At 41.0% G+C, this 22,852-nt stretch overlaps 1 protein-coding gene across 1 annotated transcript in view; it reads left to right on the top strand.

Moving 5' to 3' along the window:
- The first annotated feature begins 679 nt into the window (after window positions 1-679).
- Window positions 680-22,852, top strand: part of LOC144716322 (tetratricopeptide repeat (TPR)-containing protein) — a 43,247-nt gene continuing 21,074 nt past the window's right edge. Inside the window, exons 1-6 of the mRNA XM_078591446.1 lie at window positions 680-962; window positions 12,461-12,548; window positions 13,053-13,397; window positions 19,233-19,335; window positions 19,637-19,744; window positions 20,581-20,762. Of these exons, the coding sequence (XP_078447572.1) occupies window positions 680-962; window positions 12,461-12,548; window positions 13,053-13,397; window positions 19,233-19,335; window positions 19,637-19,744; window positions 20,581-20,762 (1,109 nt within the window). The remainder of the gene's footprint in view (window positions 963-12,460; window positions 12,549-13,052; window positions 13,398-19,232; window positions 19,336-19,636; window positions 19,745-20,580; window positions 20,763-22,852) is intronic.

Raw genomic sequence — 22,852 nt, 5'->3', positions numbered from 1 at the left:
TCTTGTGGTCACTCAAAATGCGAACACGATCTCTAGAGAGAAGAGGGCCTTGATTTGCAAGGAGATAGATGGATGTAGTCCACCAAGATAGGCGTCAGCCATCAACTCCTGGTAAAAATGCCCCAGCATTCACAAGTCTGTCGTAGCTGGCTGGTAAACAGCCAATTATTGAATTATCGCCCAGATTCTCCCAAAGTGAGCTTGGAGCGTAGAGTCTCCTTGCTTATATGAGAGGAGTGCTTCAAAGATCTCAACTATTTTGGCATACATGTTTCCAACATCATCTAGAGTCGCTTGGCCAATCGAATACAAGCTAGGGGCTTGGTGATTGGCTGCTCAATGCTCTTGAGTATCCACATTAATATGGCCGAATTAAGCTGATTCCCATCCATGTATGCTGGTGATGTCATGCTGGGAGGTTCCTCCATTAGATGATGACTCAGGTTATAGGATGTCAGGAAATGCTCAAATCTCGATGCCTACGACCCGTAATTGTGTCAGTTGAAGATATATGTCGGCCGAGTAAGTTGGGTCATGATAGAATATCACGGAGCAGCTTGTTCGAGTGGAGAAAAAACCTCTGTCAATGGGTTTGAATCATTAAGATGATCCATACCTCAAGATTAGCGGAAGATCGCAAATAATTGTCTGACAATCAACTAGGAGGGTCAGCTTGGAGATGATCACCGGCTGGGGAAGATCACCAAAAGAAGGCCGGGAGAATGCCAGAGGACCGGCTAGCGTGGAGCAGAGCGATGGTGGAGCAAGATGCGGCAGTACAGTAGAGGTAGAGTTCGGTAATGCAGCAGCAAGGCGGGTGCCTACGGGAGTGGCGCAGGCGACTACTGGTGGCCAAGAGGGGTGGCTGAGGTTTGGGGGTGTCGGGGAGTTGCTGAGGCTACTGAGGGGCATTCACGAGGGCCACCGTGGAGTGACCGCGGGAACGGCTCACGGGCGGCCTCGTGGGCGGCCACAAGGCCGGTCGAGGGGTGGTTGGAGGGGCAGCCAAGGACGGTTGTGGGTGGCCAAGCACGATCATTGGGTGCCAAAAGGGCAGCTAGGCTGGTGCCGTTGGGAGTGACCGAGGGGTGGCCGTGGAGGTGGCCGAAGGGGGGGGGGGGCTGCGGAGGTGGCCAAGGGGCGGCCACAGGGCGACCTTACCGCCGACAAGGAGGAGGACAGCGAGGAGACGTGGTCACCTGATTGGGCTAGCGAGGAGGTTAGACGTTGAGGAGGATGGCCGGCGGCGGTGGCGATGGCGGTAGGACTAGCAGCACTTGAAGAGGTGCCGAGAGAAACATTGGCACCAGAAGAGAGGAGGTGGCGACACCAGATTTTACCGAAAATTTTTAATTTTAGGATCAATCATTGCTTTGATATCATGTGAAAAAGAGAGAACAATTGTATTCTAGTCTGTAATAAGAGAGGATTACATGTCTTTATATAGGCTAATGAGGGTAGGATTAGAGGATTAATTCTATGTGGGACAAAAGAGGAGAGACACACAGATACTAGATTAGTCCTAATGGGCCTTGTTTAACACTATCGATTGGGTTAAATCGACCATTTGTTAAATGATCTATATGTTGATATAATTAAATTAATAAGGTTGGCCAATAATTGTTGTTGGGCCACATAGTTATTAACTATAATGATACATGGGCCTAGAGGGTCACATATAAGGTCATAAGGGCATTGGTGGATATATTTTACTTTATGGAGTTTTTGAGATAAACTTAAATAGGATATAAATTGGGAAGGGACACTCATTTCAAGCAACTAGGACAGCCAGATTTGAGAGCCACTTCCCTTATCCACTCTCTTCTCCACTCAACCACGGCGATTGTTTTCATGGTGAGAAGATATTCAGTATTATTAAGAAGAGGTGAAGAAGAAGACGTGGAGATCCAAGCACTGAGTGATCGCGTGGATACTTCTAGAGCTCTGACGCATGAACGGCTTTAGAATGATCTCAAAGCGGCAAAGTCAAAGGTGGAACAAGTTCCCCAAGAGGTACATTTGATGTTTCATTTAAAGATCGATTGAGAATCGATTACCATGCTTCTGCATCCATGGGATCATGTTTTCCATGGACGAAGCAAGGCACCAAACCCAACACTTCCCCGTCTTCTTCCTTCTCCCCACACCTCCTCTCCATTCTCAATGTGATCAGGACAACGTAATGATAACGACAGAAATTGAACGAGGCTCGTCAATGAGAAGGAGGATATTCGATGTGTCGAGGATCACGTGGATACGTCTAGAGGCTGCACACTTGAGCATCTCGACTCGACTTGTCTGGCTCTGGGATCCAAGAAATTACATATGCGATATGAGCATAGGTTCCTCGTTTCAAGGTTTTATCGATGTCGTTCGATTCTGTTATGTGTCTTCCATTGCGTGGAATCCTCTTATTCATCCAGATCTTGGCCACTAGAACCCAACAAGTTCAAAAGTTAAACCATTTATTTTGCAACAGTTATCTAGTTAAAATGTAACATAATTGGAAATCAGAAATCTTATGAGAGCTATTCTTCTCCTTTCACCACTTGGGTCAAAGTATATTGCTATTCAAGGGAACAGAATTCTAAAGCTGAATTTCAACAACTTTAAAAACTGGAAAAAGACATCATGATTGCTCTTGGTTACCAAGATACAAACTATGCAATGAATCCTAATCAAGCTAGATTGTATCAACATCTCGACTTGGAAAAATGGTATTGATCAAATCGTCTATGCCTTATGACACCATGACATGTTGTGCAAGACTCCAATAAAATGTAACTTAAAAAAGAAGAAAAAGAAGACATAAATGAAGTCAAAAAAAAGTTTGAAACCCATGACATGTCATACACAAGGGAGCTATTATTGAAGTTGAATCTATCAAGCACAACATGGGATCTACGTAAGACAACCTATTCTTGAGGTGTCCTCTATTGATCTAAAGCTGAATTGGTTCGGCATGGATGTACCACACAAAACTCTTACGAATTTCATTAATGAATTCACTACCTATGAAGAACAATCAGTTCAAGGTAATTTTAAATGTTCAAAGGGACAAGGGGACTGCTAATGCACTCATATTGCTCTACAATGAACAAGAAAAGAGATAAATGGAAAATGCAATGAAAACATCCATTTGATAATAATTTCGAAGCAAAAAGTGGATAAGTAGTTTAAAAACAAACAAAAAATGAACGAGAACCTCGTTGTTTTTGGATTCCTGGGCACTGATTTGGATGAAACATATTTGATTCCTACAGTTGACGACATGAAACAGAATAAAAAAACAACAAAAAAATAATGAAGTGAATCCCCAAGGAATGAATTGAATCTCTAATTTCTTAGATACTTGTGTGAGAAGTATTTAAGTCTGCACCTCGGGACGTATCCTCACGAATCACTAGAAAGTGGAATCTCCTCCTCCACCTTTTCGAGTTCTTTTTACTCTTCGTCATCATCATTACACCATCACGATCACATCAGAAATGGAAAGGAGGTATGGGAAAAATGGACAAGAAACAGAAGACCCCTATATAACTCTAGACTAGCTGAATTTCTTTCACGGCCTTCCCCTATCTATATAAGTCGGTATTTTCATAAGATCTCAAACTTTAAGTATATCTTCTGACATATTAATTTGTACGGTGTAATTAATTAATTGATTTCATTGAACTAATGACTCATTTGTGTATACCCCTTTAGACAAATGTATTAGTCCACTTACTGGCTCCAATGGCCCAATAACCTTTATTTTTCTTCCAAATCAAACCAATTTGTCATAAATTCTCTGTCTTCATATATATTTCTAATGACGGATCAATTTAACCCAATAAATAGGTCGAGTCTCTAAACCATGGGTTCAAAGTTGCACCTCGTGCTCTAGCATGTACAAAAGAGTGTGTGTCGACTTACTCATGGAACCTGTCTATCATTGGTTACAGTGTCCCAAAAGCCCCTTATTTTATTGACAATTTCAGGAAGACTTAGAGTATAGTCAACTGTGAAACCCTAGTTCATCATCTAAGTTAGCATAAATGCATTTGGAAATCATCAGAGAACTTTTCTCTAATATTCCACTACATTGGATAAGGAATTCATTGCACCATCTTCCTTTAGATGTCTCCTCTTACATTAACTATGGGTGATCCCATCTTGATCACTCTATCATTTTAGTGAACTTCTCAATACACAAGAACAAAGACTATTTAAAATTCCAGGATAATGTGCTCGTAGGTGATGGCGAACCATCAGGAAGCTCATGTTCGAGCTCGCCAGCAGCCGCAACGTGACGCTTGAGCCGACGAAAAGGACCCAACCTTCAAGTACACGGCTTGACAATTGATCTAGTAGTATGTTTATTTATGCATTTCTTTGTTGTTTATGAACAGTTTATGGCCACCTGTTTGGGCCTAGTCCTTGTTTTATTCTGTATTGTGTTTTTAATTAGGACCATTAGGGGAATGCCTCTTAATGGACCATTCCCCTAATGGTTCATTAGGGCAATCATCCTCATATATAAAGGAAGGTATGCCCTAATGGGGAGAAAGGACTGCATTTTGTGATTAGAAGAATTTGTCATTGTTCATTTTCTTCATTGTGGGTTCCACTCTTCCTTTGCATGGGAGAACAACTTTCTGCCAAACTCCATTACAATCGTGGTGAAGCCTCACGCCGTGCCAGAATAACGTTGGGCACTACCTCCAATGTCGTCATTGTTTGACAATCTATTTTGATGGTGTCGCTGAAGATTGATCAGGAGAAAGATTGTTGGTCATGCTTCCCACCGCTATAGGCTACTCCAGCTCTTCTATCGGTTGTCACAGACATTCTTGCATGGTCGTGGTTGACCTTGGCCTCCCTGTGTAGTCTTATGGTGTCCCTTGAAAGTTCAAACCCTGTCTCAGACCTTGCAGTCGTTTGGGCCGATTAACTCCAGTCAAGGGAGCAGCTTCGCCATTATTGTCCGCTAAGAGCATGAGCTCACATCGGTTGACCACCTATGATTCCACTTGGGCAGACAATCATCCGTGTAACCTTCGGTTTGACCGAGTCCATTCTGCGCGCTTGGAGATTTAATATTCAACACTTCGGGATTCCCCTCGGATCCTCATCGTTACTATCGGATCCCTCTCTACCTGATCAAATCGATAGAAAGTTGATTGTTGAGTATTGTGGTATCGGTGGAACATCCAACTACCACACGAGGTACTACCAAGAGCTGAAGCCCTATTGAAGCCTTGGAGTCTTCAACGATCACGTCGTCTTCACCATGATCTATCTGCCTAGCATATCCAGGTCATTGCTTGTAGGGCTGAAGCTGTATTGAATCATTGGATTCTTCAACGATTACATCGGTCTCCACCGTGATCTATTTGCCTAGCATATCCAAGTCGCCGCTTGCAGGTCAACATATCTCCCCTTTATTTTACACCGTGAATTATCTTTTCCAGTGACAAATCTCATCGCCCTGGCGGAGAGTTATATGATAGGATTAGCCACCTTGTCTGTGAGATTATGAGAGTTATACGATAGGATTAGCCACCTTATCTGTGAAAGTAGGTTCATTCATTCGTGGTGTTGGATTAAGTCACCATCGGCGAAGTTGGATCATTTTCAGGTAGTGCTTGTCTTACCCATCATCGTTGGTGTTCAAGCAGATTCGGGGGTAGTTTGAGCCTGGTCAGCACTAGTTCCCTCAAGTCAATCTTCTGGTCCTAGTGGTCTAGTTGGTGACCTCTGAGTACTCTTTGTGGAATCTCTAATCAATTGCATCATACTATTACCGCATATCATCACGGACGAGTCATCATGTCGTGTTACATCAGTAGGTCACAATCAAAGTACAATTGTCTGTCCACAAAACTTGATTGGTGTCTCAGGTCTAAGGACATCTTTCGGAACCGTGAAGTAAACCAACTTGATTTAAATTTTGGGATAATACCATTTAGGGTTTTGTGTGGATTAATTTAGTGAAATATTTCCACTAAATATCATTCATTATCTATCCTTGGTGTCTCCACACTAATGGTTATAAGACTGCCATTACTACTCATATGAGTGTGACTAGATAGTGTTATTCTATCCCAATACTTAATGGATATCCTTCTTGAGTATAATTCATATTGGAATGTCTAAAATGTTGGGTTCTGTAGTTTGGATCATCCATGAAAAATACATTCCATGGATGCGGAAGCGTGGTCGATCGATTCTCAATCGATCTATCAAAATGAAATTTTGTAGTACCTTTTGGGGAACACGTTCCACCCTTGACTATGTCGTTCCGAGATCGTTCTGAAGCCGTTCACGCGCCCGGCCTCTAGAAGTATCCACGCGATCACTCGGAGCTTGGATCTCCACGTCTTCTTCTTCACTTCTTCTTGAGAACCTTGAAGATCTCCTCACCATGAAGACACTCTTCCTTGGAAGTGTAGAAGAGAGTGGAGAGGGGAGGGTCTCTCAAATGAAACTTGCATGGGTGTCTAAAATGAGACACCTCAACCTCTTTATATTTCACTTAATGTTTTTCTTAGAAACCCTCCAAAGAAAAATATATCCACCAATGCCCTTATGACCTTGTGCGTGTGACCCTCTAGGCCCATGTATCATTCTAGTTAATAACTTAAATGGCCCAATAACATTTATTGACCAACCTTATTAATTAACTATATCAACATATAGATTAATAAATAAGGATCGATTTAACCAAATCGATAGGTTAAGTTTCGAGCCCGTGGGATGCCAAGCTATACCTCGTGCTCTAGAAGATACCGAGTAGTCTTGAACTCTCTCATGGAACCTTTACCGTCACCACTAACCGTATATGTATAATCCATCATCCGCTTGAGACTCTCGAACGACTTAGAGCATGGTTTATCGTCAAACTCTAATCCGTCATTCGATTAGTACTGATGCGTAACGGGGATCATCGGAGAATGCCTTCTCCAATATCCTCACTACCCTGGCCAAGGATTTTCTTGCATCGTCTTCCTCGAGTCAATCTCCTCTTATACCGAGGGCAGATGATCCCATCTTGACCACTCAATCATCTTTGTAAGCTTCTTACTACATCCAATCTATAACTTATTTGAATCTCATGATTAGAGACTCATATATCACAGTCAAAATGTAGTCGTCCGCTTACGAGATGTCCTTGGTGTCTCAGGTCAGTGGATCACTTATACAACCGTGACTTGAATCAACCTGATTGACGTTTAGGTATAATACCATTTAGGGATTCATATGGATTAATTCAGTGAACTCTTTCTCCAAAGAGCACCCACTAGCTGTCCTTAGTGTCGCCACACTAATAGCCATAGGATCAGCTATACTTATCGAATAAGTAGGATCAGCTAGTGCTATTCTATCCGGATAATTTGATGTCCGTCTTGACTATCCTTGAATAGGAATATTTAGAATACATGTTTAAAGACTAGTGATCACTGTATTATAATCTCATCATAATTCACTATGTCATTGCAAGTATTCGTGGACTTCATTATAAACACCACACGGAATAATAATGAATGCAAATAATTTATTCAATGAACTTAAATATACATGGTAGTGTGATTGGCTTGACGGCCACATAATATCCATCATAAAACTCATACTTGAGTACTAGTGATCTTTGTATGACGATCTCATCATATTTTACGAAGTCTAAGCAAGTTTTCATGGACTTCATTTTAAGTCGCACCCATGTGTACACTATAATGAATACATTTTTATTGTTCGATGTAGAACAACATATGGAATGCATGATAAGGTTGGATACCACATATATTTACTTCACTTCAAGATAGCGCGATTGTTCACACAATGTTTTTGTTATGCACCCTTTCCATCAAATTTCATAGCTAGAGTTTGATCAATTTACTGCCAACAGTGTCAGTGAGGGTTGGAATATCATATCTAGCTGACCTCTCTTCTTCAACTGTAATATCAGGGAAGAAATTCTCTCAACAAGAACCATGTCCTCGCATGAAAATCAGTTATTCTCAGTGTATGATTATGAAGTGGAAGCACATCAGAATCCATCTGACATGATGGATGTGTGGATCTTCTGAATTACAAATTTGTGCACTTATTTCTCTCCTCACTCAGTCCCTTTCTTTGAATTTTCTCCTCTTATCTCTCTCTCCTCACTCACCCCTTCCATTGACTTTTCTCCTCTATCTCTCTCTTCTCCCTTAGCCCCTTCGATTGACATTTCTTCTCCATGATAAGTCGTTGATTTGATGTTTAGACTTATACAATAAAATTTATAAATACCCTTAATCACTAAATATAGAATATAGAGCAAGCAAGGGGTCGAACCACAAGGAGGCAACAAGTAAGAATTTTTATCCAATGTTAATGAATTAATTCAAATATGAATTAATTTTGTAATTAATAAATCTTAATTATACTTAATAATGTTTTTAATTAATCAAAATTAAGTAAAAACTTAATTTTGATTTTCACTAGTTCGGTCAAAAAGCTCAAGATATAATTATTTCAATTATAAGATCAGATTAATTCAGATTATTAATTTCCCAATTATTATAAAATTTTAAGATAATTTTTATGAATTAAAATTGGGAATTAATAATCAAGAAAGGGATTTTTAAATTGGACTTCAAGATGGATGAATTTTTTAATCAAATTTTATTTTTAGGTTTTTTATATATTTAATTAAATTTCCAGACAATAAAGATTGAAATCTAGAGAGAGAAACTAGACAAATTAACCTAGAGAGAGAAACTGAAGAATTTGGGGAAATGATGAAATCTGACCCTAAATTAAAAATCTAATAATGCAGAAATGTTCAAGATTGATGTAGAATTAAAGATTAAAAACCATATCTTCAATCAGAATCAAAATGCAGAGCTAATTTCATTCAAAACAACTTCTAGGACATGTACATTTCGCCCATGCCTTGGCATTTTCGAATCGTTCAAGAAGAAGATTGAAATACAAGTTAGAAACTTAAAAAATTGAGTGCAGAATCAAGAACTATCGACTTCCAAAGCAACTCTTGTGTCCTTCCTGGCCAAATCCTTGGAGAGAGCTTTAAAAAGTGAATTTCGCTCTTTTCTAGACCTCTATAAAAATATCCAACGGCTTGATTTGTAGAGGGAGAAAGGACAAACCTGCCCTCAAAATTTAAGCCCAGTCGGACATCTAGATCTCTAGATATCGTCATTTTACTATAGATTAATCTAGGCAGTTGGATCATCTTGTTATTTAAAAAAATCGATTTTTTCTGATTGGCTGATGCATGATTTTTCTTGTTTTCCGCCTTCTCAGATCACGTTCTGACACGTGATTGTCCGCGTCGTCGACGTGCAATCATTGGAGATTGAATGTCCTTTTGAATGGTTGAGAGGACGCCACGTCGCCCTTCTCTTTTATTTTTCTAAAAAATAGGCAGGAAACGACAAAGTTAGCCGCAATGTTTGACATTTGCATTGTCGATTCCACGTGCATTTAATGCACACAGCAAATCGACGTCGCATGCACACTGATTCACGTGTCGGTTAGCGCGTACATTTAATGTACGCGCTAACAACTAAGATAGATTATAAATGCACATGGAGAATCTCCGTGTGCATTTATTGCACAAAGATTAATAAAAAATTTTATTTTATTTTTCTTTTGTCGCCTTACATGCCGCATATGAGCTAATGATTGGCTCATTATGGCATCGCGATATGCGAAGCCATAATGAGCCAATAATGCTCATTTCCTTCTCTCTCCTTAATATTTAATAATAATCATCCACTTATTCGCCTGACTTTCAGACGAATGATGTGGATGCCCCTTGATATAGAAAAATATATTATAAACTGCCAAATGAATAGAATATATGTTATTTAAATATGAAAAATTCATTTCTTAACTAACTATTGGTCAGAAAATTATATAAAAATGTGAAAAAATTCCATAAAAATTAGGAAAGCCCTTACCAACCTTTAGCCAAGTATTTAAGGCCCTGTAAAAAATATTTCTTCAATAAAATGAGGTTAAATACCATGTAAAAAAATGATAAAAAATTAGAAATAATAGTAAAATCAAAGTGTAACTCATTAATCTTCAATTTTATATGATAACATGCAAATATGGTCATTAAAGCACACAAATATAATGTAAAATTCATCAATTAATCCTGTTAATTTGCAAGTTATCACTCCATCTATTCTCTTTCTTACTATCCGCTCTCTCATCCTCTTAATTGGCCACTGATATTAAATACTTCACCATTTTACTCCCTATATAATTTTCTTTCTTTCTCTCTTCCCTATAACTTCCAAATTGACTTTTCTCATAACGTCTCTTCCTCACCTTTTCCGCATGACTTTATACACCTGAACCACCAATCTCTCTACCAATTTCTGTTAAACTGTCCACGGTTTATTTTCTTTGTAACTGCATGTTTTTTCCCTATAAAAGAGCTCTGAGCCTGTTTTTATGAACGCTTTTGCTTGAGAATTAACGTAAAGTTGTTCGAGAGAAAAGAGTGACGCTTTGGTATTTTCTGTGATAACAACTAAGACAACTTCTTGTTTTCAACATTGGTCAATTCCGCCTAGGTTCTCCTTCTCTTTCTCCATACCTTATCATCTCCATCATTTTCCTATCATCTTACCCTTGACCTTATTGAACACATCCCTCGATCTCACCCCCATTGTCACCATTTTGTTTCTCATTGTCTCCATTCTTCTTATCTTCACCAATTCTCAGGCCTTAACCCATCCACCATGTAAGTTCATTTTCCACACCATCTTCATTCTTATCACATCACACATCAATATCTTCTTGTGCCAACCAAATCTCACACGCCCATTTTATTTGCTTCCCACACCTTATCCTCTCTTTATTCACACCGCTCATGGAGCTGTAGATCAACATCAATGAAGGCCATTCAATATTAGAACAATTAAGCTATTGGCTCCCCTATCTAACATACCTTGTGGCTCCTTAACTTTGAGATAACTGTTGGTTTATGATAATTTTTTATTTGCTCTGAGTGGCTGTTAACATTAGAATCCGTCTGTTAAACTTTGATTGATCATTTTGAATCTCCTATTTCCATTATGATAGGGATATCATAAGTATTCCTTAACTGTCATTGTTAAATCTCTCCTCCATCAACTTAGTCCCCGTCTACAGGATGAAACCCAATTCGGATCACCCTCAAGGAATACGTAATTAATACTATTTTTGTTTAATTTATCAATTTCATGAATTCTGTTTTCATGTCCCACATTAGAGGGTTTTGTGTACTACTTGATTCAGGGACCAGGAACACTAAATATAGACCCTCATGGGCATGTCATACTACAAAACTACCCATCACCATTTTGTAACTAACCCAACTTCTACACATAAATATATCCAATAGTGTAATGAATAATGTCTTGATCCCAATCATTATAAAATCACATTAGACGGGATAATAAAAACCACTGACATCCATAGATGTCTAGTAAGATATGTGTTAGCCTACATACAAGATCTAACATCTTTCTCTCTAGTTCTCTGCGTCTCTCTCTCTTTCTTTCACTCTATCATTCTCTCTCTTTCCCTTTTTCTCCTCTCCCACTCTCTCTCTGTTTCACTCTGTCTTTCTCGTTTTCACTCTTTCTCAATCTTTCTGTCTCTCTCTCTTGTGTTCTTTCGCTTTCTCTTGCTCTCTCTCACACAGTCTCTCTCTGTCTCACTCATTTTCATTCTCTCTAAATCTCTCTCTCTCTCTCTCTCGTGTTCTTTCCCTTTCTCTTGCTCTCTCTTACACACTCTCTCTGTCTCACTCATTTTCATTCTCTCTAAATCTCTCTCTCTCTCTCTCGTGTTCTTTCCCTTTCTCTTGCTCTCTCTCACACACTCTCTCTCTGTCTCACTCATTTTCATTCTCTCTAAATCTCTCTCTCTCTCTCTCTCTCGTGTTCTTTCCCTTTCTCTTGCTCTCTCTCACACAGTCTCTGTCTGTCTCATTTTCATTCTCTCTAAATATCTCTCTCTCTCTCTCTCCAACTCATTAATCCAAAGATTTGTCGTCCCGTCCTTCCGTTTGAAGGCGTGTCGTCCCGTTCAGTAGACGATCACCCGAGATTGGTGATCGCCCCGTTCGAAGGCGCGTCATCCCGCTTGTCCCGTTTGAAGGCGCGTCGTCCCGTTCGAAGGCACGTTGGCCGGTTTAAAGGCGCGTCATCCCGTTCTACGGCGTGTCATCCCGTTGGATGGCGCATCGTCCCGTTCTACGGCGTGTCGTACCGTTCGATGGCACATCGTCCCGTTCTATTGCGTGTCGTCCCGTTCGATGGCACATCGTCCCGTTCTATTGCGTGTCGTCCCGTTCGATGGTGCATCGTCCCGTTTTATGGCGTTTCATCCCGTTCGATGGCGCATCGTCCCGTCCGGATCCTTAATGGGCCTTTAGCCGGTTCATTTTTATCGGGCCTATAAATATTGCCAGCCCTTCTTCCTCTTCTTCTTCGTGTTCGTCTGGTTCTTCTGGAGATCGGCGATCACGCTTCCCATGGCTGGGCAGTAGACTGCAACAGGTTCTTCCTCTCTCTCTCTCTCTCTCTCTCTAGAACTCTCTCTCTCTAGAACTCTCTCTCTCTCTCGAACTCTCGAACTGTCGAACTCTCGAACTCTCGAACTCTCGAATTCTCGAATTCTTGGAATCTGTGAAATTTTGGTGGAAAGCGTTGTTCTGTAAGTCTCCTCAATCTCGCGGAAAAATCAAGCAGATGATGGAACCGACGGAGATTGATGATTATTATATGAAATAGCAGATGGTGGAAATCAAATAATCCAGTTTCCAGTCCTTTCCACGCATGCTCACGTTAGCTTTTCTGATATTCCTGGTCTTCGTGAAATATTCGGGATTCTCTGATCTCTTTCATGAATGGCTTCTTAGTGGTTAGTTTTACTGAGATTTTGGACCTCTTGTGGTTGTATGGAGTATGTGCTTCATGCGTATTTTACTAGTTCCATCCGTTGTTATAATTTTTGGATTCTCTGTGCATCCCAATTCTAATTTCGCTCATATTGTTTTTTAGACAGATTAAAGGTTCCGAGCTGATGGATTTGGACGACGGGGAGTCGGAGGATATTGGGGAGACAGATAATTATGCTGACAATTGGGAAGAAGCGGTAGATGATAATGTCGAAGAAGCTGGTGGTAGAGGCAATGAAGAAGATGATGAAGAAGGACGTGGAATGGATGAAGGAGATGGAGATATACAAGAAGAGTACTGCTTCCAGTTCGATGATGCCATGGACCCTGTTGGTGTCGTGGAGGCTGAGGCCGATGCCGTGGAGTTGGAACCCTACCGCCTCTTTGAGCGACTCGAGTATGAAGCTCTTGCGGAGAAGAAGCGCAAGTCTCTGCTCCAGGAAGAAGGGTGAGGCTGAAATGCACTTGATCCTCGTATCATTTAATTGAATGGTTTGGTTTGTTGAAAGCATACTGTAGTATCTCTGGGTCCTTATCAATTTAAGTAGAAAAAAGGAAGAAAAAATAACTTTGTTTGAACCTCATGCCCTTTGATTGAATGATAGGTATTTTTAAAAGTGTATAATATCTTGGGTCCTTGACATTTTTAACAGAGCAAATGGAAGAGAGAATGACTTTGCTTTGAATCTTTTTTCATGTTTATTGAAATTTTTTTCTTCACTTGATCCTCATATTTTATGATCGAATGTGATGGTTTGTCGAGGTTTTATTATATCTTGGGTCCTTGTCATTTTAAGCAGAAAGAATGGAAGAGAAGATAACTTTGCTTTAGATCATGTTTTTTGAAAAAAATTCTTCGCTTGATGCTCATATCATCTGATTTAATGTTAGAGTTTTTTTAAAAGAAAGATAGGCATGATCACCTGAGATTGGCGATCGACCCGAAGCTAATATAATGTATGAATGTAAAATACATGAATGGCCAGATTGGCCCTTGTTACTCTCTCTTGTAACAATGGTAAATTTGAGAGTATAGTAGTTCAAGAACTCCCAAGAATTGACAATGTAGATGATAGTCGATGGGAATTGACTAAGATCGCGACGGCTCTTCCCTCCTGGCAGCAGCTCCTCCTCGATCTCTTGGGCGGTCCTCCTTCCTGGTCGGACTCCTCCCCTCCTGCAACAGACGAACTCCCGCCTCGCAGCTCCTGATTCCTCGGCCCCAACCGCCGAGACTTCCTTGTCAAGAAAATGTCAGATGTCGTACCTGAGTGGATCGCTCCTTATTTATAGGGTGGAGACGATGCCACTCTTCCACTCTTTAGTCATTTGGTCTGGTCAACAGTCTGTTGACCAGATCTGGATCCCCTCCTCTGATATTTCTTATAATAGAATCTATCAGACCTCCTCTCACCATTAACTCTCTCCTAAACCAATATGAAACAAAACTCTACACATCATCCATGATGCTGTCCATTGAGACACCTTTCCCATAAACGCAATCTCATTCTAGTGGAGCTATATAGCCCATAGTACCACTAGGATACCTCCTCCCACGATATGCCCACACTGTCCATGCCTCCTTGGATGAAGCCCCAACAGACCTCATTGTAAGCTATATTCATCCCTAAGAGCTTCTGTGAGGCCCATATGGTGTGGGCAAAGGGACACTTAAATAAGAAGGGAGAACACTCTTCGTTGCCCCTCGTGCACTGAGGGCACTCTAATGTGGTGCCAAGAACAATCGTTTCTAGAATACTTGTGTTACAATGTGTCATCTTATGAGTAGCCATCCAAAAGTCCACACACTTAATGGAACCTTCTGTTTCCATATGAATCCGCCGGAATGAATGTTTGTTCAGTCTCTAATCTTCATGTAGGCATCTGGGACCAAACATGAGAGGCCTATCCATTCTTAGATCTCCCCACATTGCCATCTTGTGTCCCGCTCAAAGATCACATGTGTAAATAGACTTCTGCATGCTCAACAAATCTCCTACCTTTTGATCTAACAAATACCCACCAAAATTGGATTCCATGTGTCTTCTGATATGAGTCGCTTCTTTTCCAAGAATTACCTAAGAAAGAAAAGAAGACTTGTCCAATAAGAATATACAGGAGGATACAAATAAAGCAGAAGCCAGGAGGGGCATCGAATATTTTGTCTTCAAGAATCAGTTGCAGACTGCAATTAGAGGCTGGGGAGCAGGAGAAGGCCTGCGATCCAGAAGAGGGTTAGCTTGATCTTCGGAATCCCTGATCTATCTACCACGTTTCCCTGCTCATCTCTTCCCCTCTGTCATACGAGTTGTGTCCCTCACCCCAATACTCTGTACATGGATATTTTGACAGATCTCCACTTATTTCGACATGAAATATTCTTGATCTTCTTCAAGATCTACATCATCCTCCCAGTCCCTAACCATAGCACGAGGGTTCCATGCAAGTGTGAATAGGTTTAGAAACTCCTCCCATAACATTAGTTGAACTGACCAGTCATCCATTGAATAACTGAAGAACATGCCGGGGCCCACCCTGGCTTCAAATAATTCTCGGATTGGACAAAAATTGTGTCTACATGCCAGACAGTGGATTTCCATCTGATTAGAATTGTGTGATGCTTCCAGTTTAGCTCTGTACCATAATCATTCTTCAAGACCTTAAAAACCAGGTCTTCTATGTGTCCCATTATCTTGGCTGCCCACTTTGTTAGCAGCACTGTGTTTATGGTCTTCAAGCTACATCCCAAGAGACCAAAGCCAACCCCTTGCCATTCCCCAGTTCAGATCCTTTCCAAAGAATCCTTTCATTCAGGTTGCCAGACGCTTTCTAATACCCATGAGTAACTAAATATTTTTAGGTGAAAAATCAAAATTGTAGCAAGCACTAATCGCAGCAGCACCGTGAGTGAGCATGCTAGTCTGTCTGCCACGTCCCAATGGGCAACCCCAAAGCCCTAGAGCAGTGTGCTTCAATTTGTGACTGGCATAACTCCTCGAATGTTGATTTGGCTCGATTGATCTTTAGAGCTGGAAAATCTGCAAAGAGGTCTAATAGCGTGGAGAAATTCCTAGACTCCTCCAGGGAGCTTTCTATGAAGAATGCAGTGTAGTCTTCATAGTATAGTAATGGAATGCTCGTTGGGTAGCTTTTGTTTTAGAAACCAGGCACCAGATTATGTGAACATGAATTGTATGCATTGTCATTGCATCCATGGGTAGGACAAACAAGAAGGGTTACCCAGTGGAGCAATCACTTGTTTGTCACAGGGAAACGCTTGGTAGGCCGCCATAGTGATCCCATTAGTCGAGACTAGGTGGCGGAGTCTCTAGAAAGGCCTGATCATAGCCTCCATTGCCTGCCATGCGTGGTAGCCCATAGAGTTCTAATGGGAGCATTTGCCGCTGATTCTCCCCACAAAGGCCTCATTTGCTGGAAGAACTCGACACTTCCATACCTCCACCTCCCGTTGGAACTCTTATGTTGATCCGCAAATTGCTATGTATTCCAACATGTTGGCTCCTTGTATCAAGAAGCACCTATCTCCGGGAGCCATAGTTCCATCTGATCCGGGGTGGGAAACTTCTTCTATCACTCTCGATGGATCTCCTCTAGCCACAGGGAGCCCCCAACCACTTCCTCCACCAGGCTATCCTGGAGGAGGCTACTGCATGGCTCTGCTGCCCTCACTCTACTGGGGCCCTGCTCGGTCCTCAGGTCTCTCTTGCACCATGTTTTGTCCCATTTCCCGTCTTTCACCTTGTAGGCACTCCAAATGATGGTGACCCACACCTGTGCATCACCAGGAAATCAGTGGCTTCCCAACACTCCCTTGTGTAGTGCCCTTGCACGAAGCATCTGAAGCAGATGCTATGGCCCATCATGAAATCATATCTCATCCCCTAAGTCTATATTGCCCATGGTCCATGGGGTATCTCCGCCATCAGGCCCACATCCTCTTCATCTGCAGTCGTGTGTGCATCACATCCACATCTCTGCCCATCTCCCTTAGGTCCTTACTGATGTTGTTCAATGAGTGCATCATTAACATGCCAGGTCCCAGGGAGCCCCCCTCCACCATCACCACCCAGTCAAATGTGGTCTCCCGTACTGTTATGAGTCTTCCCTGAACCTATATGAGGTCAAAAGAGCGCTGGTCAAAATTAGGATTGCACATGCTCTAGTTGAATAAGGCAGGCCATATATAAGAGGGCAGGAATAAGAGAGAAGGTGACATTGGAAACCGTTGAAAGCAGTTGCTGCGGCGACAGACTTAAGTTTGGGAAGCATTTCCAATCCAGAGTGGCAGACAAGGCAGATCTGGTGTGTCAATCTATCTTCCTCCATTTCTCATCTATTTCTTCATCGGTCTTCATTCCCTCACATTGGCTGCCCCTGCTGTCTCTTGTTAGGTTAGACTGCTGGATCGTGGAGAGGACACCACTGGTACACCATGATCACCCCTCGCCCAATTGATTTTCTGCCTCTTACCTCACTTCTGGTTCCCTTTCTGGCAGTTGCACCACTGCCTGGACTGGCCAGTACATCATCATCCACCCATCTTTTTTCAGGTAATCATCTTTTTTTCGGGTGCCCCTTCGCACACATGATTTGGGCCACCCAGGCGCAGTTGGCGGTGAACACATCATCAGAGGCATTCTGGAGTCCATGCAGAGAATTGGTTCTAGACAAAGAGAAGTGGGGGCCCGAGCGTTGACAGTGCTTTGGTGAATATGGCTCCATAGAAATGAAGTGACCTTCAGGAGGAAGGCCTCGACAGACGGACTAGGCCATGAGGTTGGGGGCCTCATGGTGACATGGTTCCCTCGAGATGGGGCCGGAGTGGGAAGAGGTTGATCATACATGTAATAGAGCCTTAAGGCTTGAGTCATGTACTTGTCAGGTGGCTACCAATCTATTCGGTTGACCGCCTTAAATATTTTCAAAAAAATAGCATCCACCCATCTTTGCCCTTTGGCAAAAGCCAAGATGAAGGTACAGATTTTTGCCTGGCCTCTATTACGGATTTTCTTTTTGAAAAGTTATTTAAGGCGGTCACCCGACAAAGCGGTAACCACCCAGAGTTATGGATGAAACTAATGATGCAGGCCTTTCCCGAAAGGCCATACCCAGATACATCGTTGGCATGTGTGTTATGCTTAAAAGCGAAAGAAGACTGCCTATCGGCTTTGGACGAGAGACGTTGGATCCTCAGAGTAGATTTTTTCTCCTCTGGAAACCCTAAGAGACATCTCAAGACTGAGGAACCAAAAAGAGTGTTCTATTCCCTATGTAACCCTGGTTTAAATGCCGGGTCAAAGTATTGTTAAAAAAAAAGTGCCAGGTCAAAGTACACCATAGTGGACTAAAGGTTAGGCCCATTAGTCCATTTAAGTCAAAATATAGCAAGAAAAGGAAATGGAAACTAGTATATATCCCAACTGAGACTGCAAAACACCTATTTTTTGAGCGCCCTTTTGCTCCCACAATTTGGGCCAGCCAAGAAATATCAATGGTGGATGTGAATTTCGAAGAGGCTTTTTGAGGCTCAATCCAGAGTTGCAGGTGTAGAAGAAAGGAAGAATGTGGCGGGTACTGGCGGCACTTTCGGCCCATATAGTTGCAAAGGAATGAGATGCTGTTCAGGGGAAGAACAGCTCCTACAAATAGGCCTATCCATGCGTTGGAGGGACTCAAGGCAGTCAGGTTTCCTTGGGTCGTGGATGGAGAGAGGAGGGTTTGAACATGTTTGGATAGATCGAGATTGGCCTTTAAGGCTCTATTGGGAGGGTCTCCAATTCGTCTGGTGATCATCCCTTTTAATGTTTCAAAAAAACTTATATACCATTTGATTGAATGTTGGGCTTGTTGAAAGTTTATACTAACTTTATAGGGTCCTTGTCATTTAGGACAAAAAGAATGCAAGAGAAAATAACTTAGCTTCAGATCATCTTTGATGATTATTGAAAATTGTTCCTTCATTTGGTTGAATGTAAGAGTTTGTTGAAAGTGTGTCGTATTTTGGGTCCTCGCCATTTTCTGCAGAGAGAATGGGAGAGAAATTTGCTTCTCTTTAAACCATTTTGAAGTTAGTTGAAAATTTTATGGTGAACCTAAAAATGTTTCCTTGACTTGATCCCCATAACATATATTGAATGTTAGGGTTTGTTGAAAAGTGTAAAGTCTTCAACTGAGAGAATGGAGGAGAAATTAACTTATCTTTTGGTCATCTTTGATGTTTGTTGAGTAGATGTGGTAGTAATGTGGGATGAACTTTCTACAGGTCTGGTTGCAATAAGAAAACAAGACGGGAGGATGCCTTTGGCGCGAACTTTGATGACATCTTGGATGCGATGAATCACAGTTTTAGAAGAAAATCAAGACATGTACGGCCTTCATCTGTATTGTTTTACTTGATGCATGTTTTACATGAATGATACTTGAAATTGGTTGGTTGGCTATTTCTGTTGTCCAGAAATAATTGATCCTAATCAATTGCTGCGTTTTTAACCCTAAATAATTGATCTCTCAAGCTAACAAAATATTTCATGTATTTACAGCACTAATATTTGTTATGCATTATTCATCTTTTTGGTCAAATTAACATCATTTAAGTTGATGCGGTCAGACCTTGGATTGTTATTTTATTTGTTTATTGAAATTGGGTGGGAATTCGGCCATGTGCAGCAGAAGAAGAGAGGGAAGCGAAAAGGCTCAAGAAAAAAATTGACCCCGGAAGTTACTAAAATGCTTGGTGATGCTACCCTTTATTATGCATCGGGATGTTATGATAAGGTAACTTAGTTAATGTAATCCTCATTTTTTAATCCGGCGATGCTTCAATTGAAGTTTGATTTTTGTACAAGAAACTTGTGAAGGTCTGTAAGTGGTAAATTGCATCCTAAATATTTGCAGATATTATTTCTTTCTGTACTTGGAAGTATGTAATACCTCTGTGACTTTCGATGAGTAGTGAAAATTTACTTATGGGTATCGTATTTCCTTTTTGATTTCTTGTTGTACTTACTCTAGTTCGAGGAGCAAGACGGAATACATGCTCTGATACCATGACAAGATGCTGAAGATCGTCGAAGTACAGATAGTTGAGAAAAGTAAGAAAAAGAGATAGTTTTATTTCACACAAAAACGGTACATGAAAGAACGTTTTTCATCAGTACTTATAGCAGCCTTTTGGGCAGTCGCCCAACGGCTAGTTAACGGCTAGTTTTCACTAGCAGTTAGCTTTCGCGGTGGGCCCCACTATCTCCTGATTCTTCCTTCTAGTGGGCCCGATAGATCTCCTATTGGATTTGGGCCATTTTCTCTGGGCTTGGACTTATGTGGCACATATTTCTCAACACAAGTATGTATTTATAACAGTTTCTTATTTTATATGTTTTTAAAAGGAATCATATCAGGTCTTTATAAATCGAATCAAACTTTTTAACATCCTTAAGGAGCCCTTTAAATCGCAATTATTTTATTGCAATGGACCTTGCGTTGCTTCCTGTTTTTCATGATTATTCGTTCCATAATTTTTCAAATTTTGTCTTCGTGGATATTTCTATTTTGTTATTTTTCAAAAAACTGATGTGATTTTGCCTTTAAATACTTTACTTTTACTTTTGCAGGCAATTCAATTATTGAAGGATGTTCTGCAGATTGCACCAAATCTCTCTGATGTATACCATACTCTTGGGCTCATATACAATTCAATGGGAGATCGGAAAAAGGCTTTGACATATTACATGTTTGCAGCGCACATGGCCCCAAAGGATCCATCTCTCTGGAAACTGCTCGTGGCATGGTCCATGTGAGATGTCGTCCCTCTGGAAAATGTTACATTTTTTTAAATATCTTGGTTATTCCCTATTAGATTTGATTTCATTCCTTTATCATTTCGTGTAGTAGTAGTAATTGTTGAGTAATATTTACTAATATCTGTCGAAAAAACATTTGAGAGCTTTTGTTAGGCAGTGAGGATATCAGTGGGAAGGTATTTGTTCCCACTTGGATTTGGCATACGTTAGTGTATCACCCTCATCAATGTCATCGACCCTTGTTGACGTTGATGAATGACATTGAAATTGACAAATTTTAGGTTGATTGATGATGAAGATGACGCCGATGAAGTTTGTGTTGACAGTTAACATTGATGTTGATGCCGCTAGTCTACACCAGCCATCAACTCAGTAAAAATGTACTTAAAAATATGTGAACACCATCAGTGTCAACGGGCCCAGTCAAAGTCCTATAGGGGGGAAAGAATAGGATTGGATTTGATGGGACACTAACCCAATACGGCGAAGAAAGTATTTCTTCCAAAAACAATGACAAGAAAACATGAGAAGGGTACAAATTGTCTGTAATTTTTCTTCATTGGATGTGTTCTGTCCTAACTGCAAATCATATGTGGGAATAAGAAAACTTGGATTATCCAATAATTGCCTTTATAATTACCTACCCAAGGCAAAACAATTGAATTGGAGTTGATATGCTTACATCCTTATATGGCCAAGAAAGAGTGAGAAGACTATAAATTGTCAGCAGACTTCTCATTGGCTGGGTTCTGTCATAGCTGCCAATCATAGGTGGGAGAAAGAATTCTGCAACTATCCTATTCTGTTGAAGTTGCTCCATAATATGGGCTCACAAATTGGGTCCAAGTAGACCTGGTAAGGCTTACAAAAGTTTGATCCGTGTAACTTGGATCTCATAAAGGTAGGGATGCAATATTTAGAAATAAAGGGCAAATATAAATAAGAAAATAAATAGATATGAAACAATACAAATAGATGTAAAAATGTATTCCTTGTTTTCCAGACCCATCAGAGTTCTCATTTGTGGTTTATATTGGGAATGTGGATGATGGGAAGGGGAACAAGGGAGAGGACATTATAATGAGAGAAAGGGGACAGGAGAGACCTATGATCTAATACAGTCTCCAATTTCACTTATTTGTGCTGGGTTCAGTCCAGGAAATCCAAACCAATGGGATTGATCGGCTATCTAGATTTAGCGAGGTAGATTGTTCAAGACAGCTGATTCTAATTTGATGTGATCTGGAATTGGATTGTTAGATTGGCCGCAAAATGCTCAAAAATTGGAGCAAATGACTTAGTATCGTTTGCATTTTCAGGGATATATTCTTTTCTTTCACACATTGCAGCACTTCACACTTTGAACATATGGCTGCTCAGTTGACATGTGGCAGATCACCATTGGATGAACATGCCCTTTTATTTTAGTCTGCCAACAGATTAACCAGATCAAAATTTTGATTTGAGTGATGATCCATGACCAAATGACTGTAGAGATCGGATCGGGCCAAGGCACAATCATGATTCAGCCACACTTGGTTGATCAACCAACTTGAGCATATCAATTTTTTTTATCATCTGATTGATCAGTGCCGATAATCGATGACGATCCGATTAAGATTGGATCTCAGTTCAGTAATGTGGAATGTAATACTTTGCAGTGAGGAGTCAAACGTGTGTAAGCCATTCCATTAAGGAACATGGGAAAGGTAGAGGAGATGAAAGAGTCATATTTCCTCTTGTGCCACCACCGTTACAACTAATTGATTGTTAAGGTTTCTTTGAAAACTGATATGTTCTATACTAGACCCTATCAATGAAAGAAGACATGCCATCCCGGGCTGGCAGCAGCACAGGCACTCAAAATGGCACACAAGGTGAGCCTATAAATAAAGCCTGGGGGGAACGCTTGAGGCATCAAAGCATTTTCAAGAAACGGTTCCCCGAGCGCAAAAGGTCTAGGGTGATCAAGGCTGGACGGGACCAGAACCGCGATCCAGAGAAGTTGATATTCCCTTCTGATTCTCTCTCTTCCCTTGAGTGATTGTCAGACTCTGTTTTCTCATTCTATTGTGGCCATTAT

This window comes from Wolffia australiana, chromosome 20 (assembly GCF_029677425.1).
Source record: "Wolffia australiana isolate 7733 chromosome 20, ASM2967742v1".
NCBI classification, from domain to species: Eukaryota; Viridiplantae; Streptophyta; class Magnoliopsida; order Alismatales; family Araceae; genus Wolffia; species Wolffia australiana.
This window is presented reverse-complemented; position numbering and strand designations above follow the sequence as displayed.